This window comes from Populus nigra, chromosome 1, assembly GCF_951802175.1.
Source record: "Populus nigra chromosome 1, ddPopNigr1.1, whole genome shotgun sequence".
Taxonomy (NCBI): Eukaryota; Viridiplantae; Streptophyta; class Magnoliopsida; order Malpighiales; family Salicaceae; genus Populus; species Populus nigra.
The window spans coordinates 36,635,431-36,652,362 of record NC_084852.1 but is presented as its reverse complement, the minus strand read 5'-3'; the positions used below and the strand labels follow the sequence as shown (position 1 = coordinate 36,652,362).

Genomic DNA, 16,932 nt, shown 5'->3' with positions numbered 1-16,932 from the left:
ATAAGTCGGACACCTCTAAGCCTTCTGGCATGTGCATTGCACTAGCACTTGCCCGTTTAACAGGGTCTCATATTTATTTTTGTTTTAATTTTACTTTTTTAAAACTTAATTATTCTAATTTAGGCTAATTTACTAGGGTCGGCTCGGTTGATGCTCGACTTAACATGCTAGCTAGCCAGTCACTCTCGCCATACCTAATTACACAGACTACATACACAGTCTCATAATTGGCCTCTGCTAATCTGTGGTGGCGTTGACACACCGACACAAACGCCAATTTCCATGCTCGTATCAGGTTTCAACATGGAGGGATTATCCCGTACGAAACTCCAGGCTTGCCTTGTACTCAACGTGTTATTTCCTTGTCACACACACATACATGCACGACCTCACTAGCCGACTTGATCACCGAAGGCCCACTATCATTCCGACTTCACTCAGATTTCAAATTTTGGGATGGGATGGCGCATCTCATGAAAAGTGTTCACCCTTTTCCTTATCTTCAAGAGCTGAAAGAGCTGCAAAGAGGGCCCCTAGTCTGCATTATACACATGCACAGGATGGCCCATCGTGATAAATGATTTGACCAAGCCAGGCTGCTACGCCTATAATTTTCACACTCACCACTGGGAGAGTATGGGGACTAGACTAGTATCAGCTCATAATTACATGGGAGTTCTTTTTGTCCCCTTTTGTTGGTATAGTAGATGGCCATTACTAACACAGTGCAGAAGGAGCGTTTGAGCATGTCCTTGTCGATATTGGATTTTTAGTTATCTTTTCTCTATTCTTCTTCTTAGTAACTCCCAAAAATTATCTAACTTTAGCTTTGTTGGAAACACAGACACTGTTCTATACGCGGATTTGAAATTCCTCACTATCTTTTGGACAGCTAGCAGCTTTAATCATATGATTATTATTCTGGTGGATGGTGCTCAAGGTGGCATTTTAAAGTGTTTTATATTTTAAAATATATTAAAATATTTTTTTATTTTTGATATCAAAATCATTAAAAAACACTAAAATTTATTTTCGTGAGTTGAGGAACGTCTTAACAATACCTCTCGGGTTCAATGTGTATGTTTTAAAAATAAGGATCGTGATTTGTTGCCGAACCCATATCTCAGTTCATTATCTTAGGTTTTAGCAGTTACCATGTCACTTTAGGTCAACAATTAGTATCTAAGAATTATATTTGATCACAAAATACAAATTCGAAACAACTTTTTTATGTTTATATTTAATTCGTGGAGATGTTCCTGCAATTGTAGCTTTTACAGTGAAGAGACACTAACAGATTCTATATACAAGAGGTGTGCTTGTTTTCTTTCCCTTTGTCCTCCACTTCGAATAAGAAATCCACAAATGACTACTTTTCTTGGCCCCATGGTACCGAGCAAGCTGAGCTGCTCCACCTGCACATTGCATAGCAGAAATTGACAAGTATTCGATATGGAATCAAGTTTTCAAATCAAAGGAAAGAAGTCGCCGAGAAAGTAGAAAGATTGAAAGCTAGGTTATCCTTATCTCCACATGCGGGTAGAACCTTGGATCAAATAAAGCTAGGCCGTAATCAAAGAACATTGCCGGACGGTCACACTTCAGGCCATTAAACAAAATTCTACAGAGTCCCATTTTTTATAGTGGAACGTCAAGCGTGTCAAAAATAGAGAGAGAATTCACGTCTGTTTTTCTTTCTTTGGTAGACAGAGGCGCATAAGGCTCAAGAACAAAAACTACAAAGAATTCTTACAGGAGGACAATCCTTATCAGCCAATCAATCCACAAAACAATTACCCTCTTGATTGATGAGACGAAACCGAACCTTCCAATCATGATGGAGTACAGTATTAGTCACATGATCTTCAATTTATCTATTTTATTTTTTAATCTAGCGCGTACATTGTTAATTAGCTTTCAATAGACATAAATCTTGTCATTGGAAACTTGTTTAAGTTACTGTTCGAGATTGTCTGAGTATTTGTTTTTTTAAAGTGTTTTTTTTTAAATATACATATAAAATAATTGTTTATTATTTTTTTAAATTTATTTTTGATAATTATAATTCAAAGTGTGGATTGAATTTGTAATTTATCTTGATGTCTTTACATCATGACCGAGTCTCTTTTTTCTTTTCTTTTTTCCTGGGTTTGAAGCCCAAGGTTCCAGCAAGCTTCTACTCTTTCGGTTTTGATCTCCCCAAATAGTTTTTCCAAGCATTTTCTCATTTCTTATTTCAATTTTTAGGCTTTCAGTTTCAAGCTCGTATTCAACCACGGCTTCTTAGGCTTTTGAACCTAGAATTTCCAGTCTTAAAATTAAATTGTATTAAGGGCTTTTGGTCCACTCGGCAGATGACTTGGTTTTGTAAGACCCTCAATTTCTTTCTTTTTTTTAATATATACTAGAGGTTTTGTTTTTTTTTTTAAAGATCGAATTTCCTTTTCATTCTCAGAATAGGAGTCGGTATTATACTCTCTTTTTTTTATTTTTTTTGTCAAAGAAAATTTTATTTTCTTTCCAAATAATCCCATTGTCTTTCCAAAAATAATACTTTTTTTTTTGTTCAGAAATGGCTCCCGCATTTTCGGAAAAGTCTATTGAAGCTTGAACAAGCTTTCCATTAGCTTAAACAGATATGTTTTTATTTTTTAAAAATTTTACTTTGCAGGTACATAACCAAAAATCATAAATGAATTTAGAGTACAAAATGTTATCCTATTTTATTTGAGAGTATGGTAGTAATTACTTTTAAAAATACATTTTGTTTAGAAATATATTAAAATAATTTTTTAATTTTTTTTAATATTAATGTATCAAAAAAATCTAAAAATATTAAATTAAATTAAATAAAAAATTAAATTTTAACAAATTTATTTTTATTTGTATCGCACTCCTAAACTATTTTTTATTATCATTGTTGCTGTTGTTCTCCATGGACCACCTTGAGGTATTAACGTTGCCGTTGTGAATTTCAACTTTATGGACCCTTTAGCTTCCTGTGTCGAATTAGCCTTGAACAATGTCAGGACCTGTGCTGAAATAAAGAAAAGGAAAGGAAACCCCCCCCCCCCCCCCCCTCCCTCAACAGCTTGTGTGACGACGACTCTATATTTGCAAATTTCCTACTGCCTATCCATTGTTCCAATCACTCCCATACAAAATATAAGTTGAATTTTACGTAGTGATATACGTGGCCACTGTTTTCGGCTCTTTCCACCGAGGAATTCGACCCCCAAAACAATTTTCCTGGGCCAAATTGGCATATTTTTTAAAATTAGAATAGTTTTTTAAAAATTTAGTTAAAAAACACCTTTTAAAAAAGATTAGATAAAATAACACACTTTTATTTTATAACACTTTAAAAACATAATATTTACTAAATATCGCTATTTCTAAATATTATAAGATAATTGTTGCGTTTCAAAATAGTGACATTTTCACATTGTTGCACTTCAGAAGCACGACAAAGTAAAACTCAAATTATTTGGCCCAACCGATCTACTGATTAATCTAGTTGTATGAACCAATCAATTGATTCACACAAAAACCATAATTTTATAAACTTTTTCTTCCAAATATATTTTATGATATCAAGTTATTGTCCACAGTAATTGTCCTCTATTTTTCAATGCTAGAAAAGTAGTCGGACTTGTGATAATAGATGATTCTGAGCAGTCAGGTGTGTGTTTGCTATAATTAAATGAGGATCTGCCTCAAACAAATTATATGAATGACCTAGCAGATATATTTATGAACTAGTAGAACATGTATAGGCTCAAGAAGAGGTCTCATTCCGTCAAGCTAGAATAACAACTCAGATCTGATTTTTGAATTGTGCTTAATTTTTTACATGAGTTTCTATGAGTTTATAGAGGCTGTTTCTTCTTAAATTTCAAAAATCTTACTCCCAGGTCTTGATTTTGACAATTTTATAATTTACCTAATGAACTAATCAATCAGTTAATGATAAATTTAAATAGATGTCGTAATTGCCAGCAATCGCAAGTGGGGACAATAATTTCTAAAAATATACTATTTAATCGAAACTTTTTACTTATATGTCATTTCTTACTTATTTGGGTTTTACATGCTAATTGTCTAATTTATCCGCCAAATCGCAACAAAGTCGATATAACAGGTCTACAAGTCAAGGCTGATCTAAATAATCTAATAGGAGCAATTCTAAAATTGAAGCAGGTTTCTGCACTCAATCCTCCGAGAGCAGGATCTAAGATACCGTATCTTGTACTCTGACATTAAATAAAGACTTGGGCAAAGGCTTCTCATAACTTAGAAGGTAACTCTAGGTCAGGCTCATACGCATCAGGCAGGGCAAAGTATGCATCTACCATGTCTTCGGGTACTTTTTCCAAACAAGGCGGATACCACTGCATGTGTATTATTTAAAAAGAAAATTAGTCCATGACCAATCAAAGGTTTAGCTCATCATAAATTCTCAGTCGAAGGATAAAGAAGATACCTTTGGTGGAAAGCATTTATCAACTAATCTTGCTCGAACTCCCTAATCAAGCATGCATGGTTCAGATGAAATATATTCATTTATTATGAAACTCCAGGATAAGTGGGCTAGTTGAAAGAAGAATCTCGATTTTACCTCGCAGAAGTCATTGGAGATCTGTTTAGAAATTGCTCGAAGAGTCATCCGATACTCGCGATCAAGACATTGTTCAAGTGTCTGAAATCTACCTTCTCGTATCTATCAAAGTAGATAAACCAAGCTATTAGAGCATGAGGAAGACAAGTAGAGTAGATTAAGTGATTAACCAGAGCCGTTTTAAGCGAAGTGCTGCTTGAGCAATGACTCAGAACTTACAGATCTCAGGGAAACCTTCAAGCTCAGAGGCGGAGCTTCTCTTAGTTTTCGAACTGTTGAAATGCACCAGTCATCTTTTGTTCTGGCTGCTTCACTTTCCTGAGAAATGTTGTTGAAATGCACTCATTATTCTAATACACTGAAGTAGAGAACAAGTAAGTTCCCGACCTATAGGACTTGGAAAGGGGAGTTTAAACACAAGGACACCGAAGCACACTTAATTTCCAATTTCAGTTTCAACACATAATTAAAATGTGAAACTGAAAACTCGTGACCATTACCAAACCTTTTTTCAAGTTAAGATAGTCAAAGCTGGCTCTTCAATTGGCTGTCCAAGTATGCTCTTACCCCTCAATAAAATAAAAACACCATGAGCATCTAGCAACTTAGCTGTTGGTGTAATTTGTTTAGTTTATGAACAAGAATCATTTCTCGGTAAAGATAGCAAAAATGAATTAGAGCACGAGAACTGTTATGCCTCTTCTTGAACTGTCACTCTTTTCCCACATTGAACTGTCACCCTGGCTTTGCATTAATATAAAACCTATTGTAGATTCTTTCTGGGAAAAGAAATCTTACCAGAGAGTCAACAATTTCCTCGACTGTGGCATGACCAAAACATTTATTTAGCGTATTCATCCTGAACATGGCAGATACAAAGTAAATTGCACCGTATAAATACCATACCAAAAATCCAAAAACAAAAGGTGTAACTTCAAGCAAGTAGCGTTTTGAAGGCCGAATACAAACATAGTCTATTCTACACAAAAAAGGCATGCATCCCTTGGGAAGGATGAACATTCATAATCAAAACTTGCGGCAGCAGCTCTTTAATTACATACAGGCTAGAATTCTGGATCCCATCTCTGTTTTTTGTTTTTTGTGTGGGTGTGCGTTGCGAGGGCGATGTCAGACAAAAACTACCTGGGAAGCCAAGCCGGACTTCTGCACTGCACTACTTGAGAAAACTTATCGGCATATTAACTATATAATTTAAGTTAGTTGTCGATTCCAAGTATATGAGGTATCATCTTGAGTCTATGCATATGCTTTCAATTCTCCCTCGTATCAAAAGATGCTGTAAGAATCTGTTTTGTTGCATTTAGAAGATGTTCAAGTTTTCTACATAGCATTGGTCACTTTATCTCAAGAAAAAACAACTATTTTTTATTATATTTTGACTGAATTTTTTCTGGGCTGACTGAGCCGAGAGTCAATTCAAGTTTTTTTACCGAGTCACACTTAATCAATTCTTCTTTTATTTTTGTTGAAAACTGATCTAGTCTAAACCTCAGGTAACCCGGGTTATGAAGTGACCTATTAGGTAAGGATGAGTCTGTGCAAACAATGATAAATAACTTTATGATAGAGGTGGGTCAAAAAAATGTGATAGTTCTAAACATTCAATTGTGAATTCATACTCATTTATAAACTAATAGGACGAAGGAAGCCCAAGAAGAGACATGTCAATGCCAAACCAACATTTCTATACTTTTTTCTTTTTACCGCATTACATCATGTGTATTTCTTTTAATATTGAGATAGATTAATGAAGACCAATCATGGTTAACATGTAAAATTTATAAAAAAAAATAAGAAAGGTTAATTATAATAAATCAAATATCAAAACTGAAAATAAAAATAAATAATCTTTTAAAAAGAACTCGAAAACAACCACCAATAACTTTTTTTTTAATTATTATTGATAATATTTAAAAGACCAAATTATCCTTAAAACCAAATGATTATAACAAAAAAAGACTAATATGATATTACGAATAAACTCCTAAAGTCAAGCTTGAATTTTTTTGATTTTAAGAGCAATATAGTAATTTTGAAAACTAAATTAAAAAAAAACACCCCTAAATCTAAATTAAGTGTTGTTTTGTTTTTAAAAGCATTCTAGTAATTTAACTATACAACAAAAAATTATAACAAGACTATCATAACCTCGTTCAATTACTATGATCCATAGTAATTAAAAGAGGGCAAGTGTTAAATTTTTGAAAGGACAAAAAAGTAAATTTATTGTTATAATCATTATATTATGTTTAAAAGGTGAAATATCAAAAAAAAAACCCTACAATAAAAGCAATCAAGTAATTTAACTATATATATATATAAAAAAGAACTAATTAGATGCTCTTAATCAATCCAAGAATAACCAATAGATATCGTAAAAAGATCCATTTACCCCTCAAAGCTAGTTTAATGATTTTTATTGATAAGGGAAAAGGTATAATTTCATCATTCCAATCCTGTCTATAATGGTTTTCTCACAAGGTTTAAGTTGTCATAATAAAAATGCCATAATTTTCGATACAATTGATGGATGATTTATGAATTGATTATACATGCTCAATTTTGTAGGAGGCTTGCTTGCTATAACTGGCCGTGCTTAAGAAAATCCATAAATTAGATCATGAAGATGTGTTTGGTTCAATTTCGTTCGTTAAAATACAGATTAGGGTTCTTATGTATAAAATCTTTTTGCATCAATTCTGTCATTCTTTCTTTCTATCTTTTGTTTTTCTGTCTGCGTCACTTTATCAGTTAAGTTGAATAACTCCCACTATTTTATATCTGACATGGATGTGCATTTTTCTGTGACATTCCAATGCATATCTGGGTAAGCCATTTCTTGTCTGCTCCTCAGTTTTCTAATGATCTGCAATCTATAGTTGTTCTTCACTTCTTCTGGAAGCCTATGAAATGTATAAATTGGAATAATCCCCAATGGAATAGAAAACCAGGGGGGCAACGATGCATATACATGCAGTATCCTCAAAGTCTATATTTGCGTGCGTACTCTACGATATTCGCTTACCTGTGAAGAACACTTCTTTCGCTCGGATTTGCAGTCTGGCCAAATCTAGTTAAAGAAGTTTCCATGACAGAAAAATCTTTTGCAGCTAATTTACCAAGCTGCTCTGCAATGAGAGGGACACTCTGTTAAGAAGAGGAAGATTTGATATCATTTGACTAAAATAGATAGAAGAAACCTATAATAAGAAAAACATAGAAGAAGAACAAACTGCATTGGGTGAATAATGGGTAGCTAGCCCGCAAGCAAGCATTTCTTCTCCACTAAGCATATCTCCAGTTAGACCTAGATATTCCCCTGTAGAAATCCCCCAAATAAAGGGGTAAACAACATAATTTTTTAGGCATTAGCAAACAGCAGGGAGAAATTTATCATGAAAACATGGCAACCATCTCTTTTGGACAATGAATGCTAGGGAAAGGAAATACGCATCAAAGCACAAATCTAACTAAAAAGCCTCCAAGAAGATGCTGCATGTGATGATTCGAGCTGTACGAGTTAATTGGTAAGCATGAAAAAAGTAAATATCACATCAGTTTAGTAAAAGCAGCTAGAGAACTTGCCTAAGCATCCAGGTAGGCGTGAAAGATAATAGGAAGCGCCAGCATCAGGATGGAGGCCAATAAGAACTTCAGGAGTGGCAAAAACCTGCAGTTTTTGCTGAGAATGTGATATCAACTTGGGGGGAATTTTACTCAGATTGAAGAACTAAAATCTTATGAAATGAACTGAAGTTCTGAAGAATATAAACTATGACACCCTGAAGTTTCTGGCTTTCAAATGAAACTCAAATTATGCGCATGCCATTCTTTACATTACAGTGGAAAAAAGAAAAAAAGTAATTTGATTAGATCACACCATATGCGTAACAAGAAATTGTCAAGTTCAAAACTATAGAAACTATACATATCCTCAGACAAACCAAGAAAGGAATAAACAGGATAAAAGGAAAGTGAAAGACGATAAATATTATAGAAGATTTACTGAGACGTTACAGTTCTATCAGTAGCAATACGAAATGATCCATGGACTGAAATCCCAGCTCCTCCACCCATTGTAATGCCATCCAATATAGCAACCTACATACATAGACACCCATTTTGAGCAGAGGAAAGACTCAGTTGTCAAACCCAAAACGACCAAAACCGAAGACATGTCATGCTGAATTGCTGCGACATGACTTCTGGAACTAGAACCCCTCCAGCCTTCTCTCATCTCTGCCTCTCCATTTCCTACTATCTCCACAATGGCATTCTCTTATTAACAAGCCACACCTTCCACTTGATAAATAGCAGAAAAGAAAGAAATTAATGGTTGTTTTTCAAGCCAAATCCATCCATTATCAATGGAGAGCGAGTTAATAGTTATGGACCTATCTTTCTCCTCCAAGATTTTCTAGACGATCCAAGTTTGTGCCATTTATTACTTCATGGTTCCACTTTCCTCGATGCAAGAAAATATTAATTAGTAAAACTTACTCCCCCTAGCTTCCCACCCATATTAATCAGATACCCTTTTAGAATGAGACATTTTCAAACTCAAACTCTATAAAGGGAGAGCTTGAACCGAGGACCTTCTTGCAAACAAATGTAAAAAGCTCATCATCATTAGACCAAAGCGCTACTAGTATTAAGTGACTTTGTTGATTAGGCTAATTAGCACTCACTACCTGTTGAAATTACTATACTGGGGATAACACTACTGCATTGGCTGGTTTTGTAGTTACTAAAGAAGAACAAGAGTATGAGCGACGGGGACAAAAACTACCTACTGTATAGATTTTTAACGTCTTTTTTCTTTATTTCGTTTTAGGAGGCTAAACTTTCTCAGCGTGCTATATCGGAATGGGTAGCCCATGTGAGTGATAGGGCCGAGCTTGTTTGGAGTGGTGAACCGGCGTCCTATTTTAATTTTTTATAAAGTAATATTTTTAAACTTTTTAAAATTACGATAAACTAACATGGTATTGTTTAAGATTAATGGATAATGTGATTCCCAACATATCCATTCTTATTCTTGTTCTTGTTCCATTATTAATGAATCATTTTTAACGAGGTATGAATTTCTGGGTTCCGGTTTGGGGACAAGTTCTCCCCAGGTATTGGCCGGAAAGGGCGAAACATATTTTAAAGGGTAGGGTATTGCGTTGGCTTAAGAGCCCGGAAGTCGAACCTGTTGCCATGCTTTGAAAAAAACAGTGTAATGATCATAGAAGATTTCTAGGAGAAGACTCACATGCGGTTTCAAATATGTGCTTAAAAGGTACACGAAGCTGTAAAATGTCCTGAAACAGTCTTTACATTCTTCAATTTTCCCTGTAGATAGCAGCGAAACAAATAATGGAAAGATGGCCATCAGTTAGCAGCAGGTGCCAATTATGACTCTGAAACATGGAGAGGTATGAAAGTCTTGGAAGAGGCAACTACTTTTGTCTTTGGATTACTTATTCAAGAGAACAATCCAGGGTCATAACTTAGTTGATGAGCTCGCTATACGTTCATAATCAGTATTGATCAGGAAAAGAAAATAGGTGGATGGTGGTAGCTAGTAAAAAAAATTAATTTTATTTTTATTTAAAAAAAATTAATTTTTTTTGTATTTTTTTATGTTAAAAATAATTTTTTTAAAATAAAAAAATATATTATTTTAATATATTTTCAAGTAAAAATTACTTTAAAAAACAATCGTTATTATATTTTTAAATATTTATAACCTTAAAAATAGTCTTGATTTTATATCCAAATTAATTTTTTAAATCAATTGTACTATCATATTTTTTAAAAGTTCTCAATTGAAAACTTCCATCCATTTTTAAAACTTTTCATTTACATTTTCATCTAAAATATACTCTTTCTTTTTATTTATTATTAAAACAGCATCATTTTACAGGAGATTTAACATTCTTTGTTTAGAGTTCTAACACAGAGATTTTTAATCGAGAAATCAAAATAGTTTGATGATAAAATTAATATAAAAATAGCTTGGATGCAAAATTGATAATACTCTAATAATCTGGTAATGTATTTGAAGTTTGCTAAAACAAAATCGCCAAACCGTTATTCACCTTCATTGATTAACCGATATAGTCTAACAACATCTCCACCAGCACAAAATGCTCTGCCATTTCCCTACAGGAAGCTCAAAACGCTGTGGTTGAGGGGCTAAGGGGTTGCGGTGAAGCAGAATACACAGTTCCGTAAAACCAAAACTGAAAAACAAATGCTTACCTTCAGCACAATAAAATCAACGAGGGGATCGTTTGCCCAGGACTCGTACAGTTTAGTAAGCCGATGTCCCTGATAATTTATAGCATCAAAAACCCAAATGTAGCCATTTTCTCTAGCGAGCATCAGCTAGTTGCAAGAATACACTTGCCCAAAACGTATAGAATTGGGGGGGAACTACATGTTTATGAACCCAATAAAGACGATAGAATTTATAGGATCATGAATAAACAAGAATTGCAGGGGTGTTGAATGAAAATGACTGCATAATCATACCATTGGAGTGGTAAGAGCATTCAGGACATGGGGTCTATTAAGGATTACAACTCTTGAGTTTGTTCCTTTCTCAACCAGCACCTGAAAGAACAAGGAGAAGTCAGCTGATTAAAACGCATACGTCTATACATCAATACGGGTGCGATTCTTGATAAGTCACCGAATTTTCAAGATCTTCACAGCTATTTGTAGCATTATTGAGTGATGAGGAAAGGGTCCTTCTAAGAAAGGAAAACGGAGTAGTCTTGTTGAAAGCACTCTTCAGGACTTTGAAACTCTGCTGCATCTTTTGTTCTCTGTTATGAACTCTTTGGGGGCTTCCTGTGGCTGCGTCCTATTGTTACAATTTTACCAACACATTCTTATATAGCATTGAAGGTATTCTGATGGCAGACTAGAGGGAAGCCAGCATTGCATTACACTTACGTAATAGTGGTGTTGCGTCGATGCATGCGTGACATCACAATTTATTGTTTCTCTTTCCAATCTGGTTTTTTTCCAAAATATAATATTGAGTTCTTCACTATCATCAAGATTTTAACAAATTCTTAGTTAGAGTCGATTAGAGGATTATAGTGTGTTTGGTATAGTAATAGTTATAGTTAGAGTTTGAAAAAAAATATTTTATAAAAAGTATTTTTAGTCAAGTTTGATTTGGAAAAATATATGTTTGGTTAAAACTGTGGTTGAAATTGAGGTTGAACAAAAAGTAATTTAATATGTTTATTTAAAAGAATACTCTTCAAATTAAGATTATAAAATAATTAAATATATATATATATATATTGATGATTTTTAATTTAAATATTGTAGATTTAATTACTGCAATTACATTATGAAATAAATAATATTGATATCAAATATTTTTTATTTTTGATCAAATTCTGAAAATGCCATGTCATCAAGCGGTCTTCTTTCTAACTTTTTGAATAAAACATAATTAAAAATAAAAATAAAAATTGAATTGTTTTTAACTAGATCAGACCTTACAAGAACAAAATTGGGATTGCGATTAAATTCTGCAAATATTACGTCATCAAGCGATCTTCTTCTAATTTTTTGAATAAAATACAATTAAAAATAAAAATAAAAATTGAATTTTTTTTAGCTGGGGCGAACACTACAAGAATAAAATTAGAATTGCGATTAAATTCTGTAAATGTTACGTCATCAAGCAATCTGGTTCTAATTTTTTGAATAAAACATAATTAAAAAAATTAAATTTTTTTAACTGGATCGGATCCGATTCAATACATTTAGTTTTAAACTGAACCCGATATGGCCGGAACAGCACCTGAAACCAGAGAAAAGCCAAGCGTTTCCTCTTATGTTAACACCCCTCCCCTCCCCTCCACCGAGATATTATATGCCTCTCTTTATCTCTTCTCTTCCGTTAATTATACCTCACGTAGATTCAAGTTTTATTTCCTGTGATTTTTATGGACATGCACGAGTAATATTGATTTTCAACACGTCGATCATATATTTTTTTCCCTGTACGTTGATGGTGATGACACCAAGCATTCAATATTCACAAGTGGCTGTTTTTTTTAATTACCAGTACAGAACAAAAATACAGCAAGAAACATTAAAAAATTGTTTCATCAGATCCCGTAGTTAAACCTTCTTTTTAGTGGGTCCACAAGCCAAACTACAGCTGCTATTTACACACTAGTTTTATTGACTTTAAAGAAAAACGCAGCAGCTACTGCTGATCTAAGCGCCGTCTTAGGCAGCCCTACCTATGCTTGGTAAGAAAAGAAACACGTCCTCAGGCACAGCTATAGTCAACGGGCCCCTAAGGCAACACGTCATCAAAATCACATTGCTGCTCCTTGCCACAGAAATGAAGGGGAAAAATTTTTACTGAATAAATTGGCAATTGACTTCCTTTCCTAATACTGCTATTTACTGAATAAATTTCTCAATTTTTAACCACTACGCCGTGATCCTGATCCCATCACCATGTGACATCCTTCAAGTGGGCCCAGCCCATTAATATTCGATATTGTTTGCAAAACTCATTGCCATTGATTGCATTATGGAAAGGGTTCCCTGTTGAAAGACGATTTTTCCAGTGATAGCAGGTGCCTTTTTGGTAGTGTACTTTAAAAGTGTCTTTACTTTAAAATAATACTGAACTGATTTTTTTTTATTTAATTTTTATACTTTTAATGGGTTGATATCAAAGATAAAAAAAAATTATTTTAATATATTTTTAAGTGGAAAAACACTTTTAAAAAGTATTTTTACTACAAAACCAAACTAGCACTAAAGTCTCGTTTGTTTCATGAAAAATAGTTTCTTGAAAATCATTTTTTTAACTTTCATGTGTTTATTTATCATGAAGAAAGTTAGTCAACGGAAAACACTTTCGTATCAATGAAAAATTTGTTTATTTTTCAAAAAAGTATTTTCCTTTTATTTTAAATGAAAAACACATTTCAGAAGTTGTGAAGAATTCAGAAACATCTTGTTACTTGTTGATTATATCAATTTTGATTTTCAATCTTTCGATTGCCATATGTTTTGTTTTTAATATTTTTTTTTTTCAATTTCATCCTCTAGAATTTGATTGAACTTAATTTTTATATCAATTTTGGACCCCATTCTTTTAATTGTTATTTGCTTTTCTTTTATCTTTTTCTTAATTGAAATTTTATATCCATCAGATTTGGTTCTCATTCTTTTAATTTTTATTTATTTTATTTTAAATAATTTATGAAATTATAATTTTTTTATTTTATCATCTTTCAACTTTTCATCTGTTAGATTTCATCTTAATTATTATAATTGTAATTTTTTCAATTTCATCCTTCTTCAACTTTTTTATTTGCAAGATTTGATTCCCATTTTTTAAATAAACTTGAAAAAAAATTAAAATATCAATAAGTTATTTTTCAACTCATTTTCCATAACATAGCTAAACACTAAAAAATATTTTTCAATTCATTTTTCATAACATTAATAAATATAAAAAAATTATTTATTTTTTATAAAAATTATTAAAAAAAAACTTTATAGCAAACAAACAGCATAAGTTTCACTAAAGATATTTTCATCTTATTAACAAACAGGTAAGAGAATTTTTAACTGGCCATTGACAAGCAAGCCCAAACCCACTTAAAAAAAAAAAAGCAAGAAAGCAAAGTACAATTCACAAGTTAACACAAAGCAAGCCTATGCAACTCTTTAGGCATAGTCTTCGGAAACTGGGGCAGCGGTATAAGACCCAATGAAAATATCGCCATAAACAAGCCCAGCCAATCCACCTCCAATGAGCGGACCTAACCAGTAGATCCAGTTCTGTGAGAAGTCTCCGCTAACAACAGCTGGGCCAAATGAGCGAGCTGGGTTCATTGAACCGCCACTGAACGGGCCAGCAGCAAGAATGTTAGCACCAACAATGAACCCAATGGCAATGGGTGCTATAATTCCAATGGAGCCCTTTTTGGGATCTGCGGCAGTGGCATAAACAGTGTAGACAAGCGCAAAGGTTATGACAATCTCCATCACCACTCCTTCAACAGCACTCATCCCTGAAGCGACTCCATGAGTTGGGATGCTCTGTGAAATCCATTAAAACAACTCTGAGATTGATACATTCAGTGATAATTAACTGGAGATTTATTGGAATTGTACGACTAACACATGATCAGCAGTTCAAAATCCTGATAAACATCTAGGAATTTCCATGCCCGTCTTCAAATGGCATATATATGGCTTTAATTTTGGTGTTTTACCTCAGCACTTGTAGCGAATTTGAGGAGGAGGCAGGCGGCAATGGAGCCGAGGCATTGAGCAATCCAATATAAAAGGCCAGTAAAGATGGTGATGTTGCCTCCAATGGCCAGTCCAAAGGTGACAGCTGGATTTAAATGGCCACCTGAAATGTTGGCTGCTATGGAGACTCCCACAAACAGTGCAAATGCATGAGCCACAGCAACCGCAACTAGGCCAGGTGGGTCTAAGGCTGCATCTGTTGTGAGCTTACCTGTACCATATAGAAGCAAAAATAGCATATATATTATTCTTACTTAATTTCGAACTATGTAATTAATGTCTCGTTGACAAAATGCAAAATAATTTTGCTCTGGTGATTAAAAGTTAAACCATTAATGAAAGAGATTATGCTTCAACCACCTGTTAATTACGTGCATGGCAAGAGTATCATTTTGCTAGTAAATAGTAAACTTTGTATAAATTTCCATCATGGTCCCTCTTTTTTTAGTTTTTAAAGACATGATTATGCAAAAATCCCAGAGATAGGATTACTACTTACTGTAAGCGATGGCCGATCCAACACCAGCAAACACAAAAAGAAGAGTGGCAATGAACTCAGATAAATAAGCCTTGAGAGAGCCAACACTGAAAGAGTCACCAAGACTCCCAAAAGCTATCTTCACCATTCTTGCTTGATCAGTAGTCCTGGGCCAATTAAGCTTAATTACTGCTAGCTAGCTCAAGTTCTTGTATGTGTTTCTATGGGCTGCATTGATTTCATGGGCGTGGTTTATATTATAGCACCACTGGTGCTCTGCGATGCTAATTTTGCAATAAGCATCATAGCCGGCACCGGCCATGGGACCCATGTGAATGGAGGAGCACTATATGATTGGAAGCCGACCAACCGCCTTTTATTTGATTAGTAATAATTATACATTAATTATGAGCATAAGACAACTAAAATAAACCCTGCTCTGTGTTAGTTATGGAAACAAAGACACAAAGCCAACATCTTATAACTTGTGAGGATAAGCATGTTTTGATAGAATAATTCATTTGACCAAAGCAAGCTACAACTTGGAAATGATTAATGCCCTCCTGATGTCATTTTCCTCGCATCAAACGATAAATTTTTTTAAAAAAAATTAAGGCATTTCTCATGAATCAAGCTAGTTTGATATTTTAATATTTTTATTTCTAACCGAAAAGTTTATATATATATATTGAAAATTATATATGTTAATAAATAATAATAAATTTATTAATTATAATCAAAGATTGAGTTGAGATAAATATGTTATTTTTTAGAAAAAAAAATTGAATATTTATTTCAGTTTAAAATTGAATCTCAAATTAATTTGAATCAATAAAATTAAATTTCATTTTATCATATAAAGCATGAATGCAACATTAAAAGTTATTTTTAATATTGTGAGAGTCCTATATTAAAGTCAATTAAAACAAAATATCAAATTCAATCAGATATGAACTTAATATGAAATAAATAAATTATAAATAAAATAATCAAGTGACAAAAATATTAAAGAAAAAAAACATTATGGGTAATTATTGTAACCCTTAGTGGATTGTGTTTTATATATATATATATATATATATATATATATATTGCTTTTTCATTGTTTTTTCTTTTAATATTTCTTTCACCTCACATTGTTTTACATATTTGTAATTTCAAATATTATTTTATGATTTATAGAGCATTAATGTTATGATATGTCACTCTAATTGTTAAATGAAAAGCAAAATGATACAATAAAAAAGTAATGAAAAAGGGACCCGAATAATAAAAAGGAGTTGAAAAAAATAAAATAAAGTTGAGGTGGTTTATTTTTATATAAATCGTGGTTTCCACTTGAAATATATCGATAATAATTAGCTTTGTTTAGAGAATTAGAAGGTGTTTAATTATATATATATATATATATATATATATATATATATATATATATATATAGTCGATAATCCCGTCATGATGGTGACGGGGACGTCCATTTCAAGAGCTGGCAATAGCATCCAAGTCAATG

General features: G+C 33.1%; 1 protein-coding gene and 1 pseudogene across 1 annotated transcript; both read right to left on the bottom strand.

Annotated features, from left to right (window-relative positions):
• Positions 1–4,259: 4,259 nt before the first annotated feature.
• On the bottom strand, positions 4,260–11,447 carry LOC133681655 (3-hydroxyisobutyryl-CoA hydrolase-like protein 1, mitochondrial; annotated as a pseudogene).
• A 2,755-nt stretch (positions 11,448–14,202) lies between these two features.
• On the bottom strand, positions 14,203–15,678 carry LOC133680418 (probable aquaporin TIP2-2). The gene is made up of 3 exons (XM_062103359.1): positions 15,444–15,678; positions 14,905–15,155; positions 14,203–14,728 (listed from the first exon to the last, which is right to left on the bottom strand). Exons 1-3 carry the CDS (start codon positions 15,568–15,570, stop codon positions 14,354–14,356), a joined length of 753 nt encoding a protein of 250 aa, XP_061959343.1. The 5' UTR covers positions 15,571–15,678; the 3' UTR covers positions 14,203–14,353.
• Positions 15,679–16,932: the final 1,254 nt, after the last annotated feature.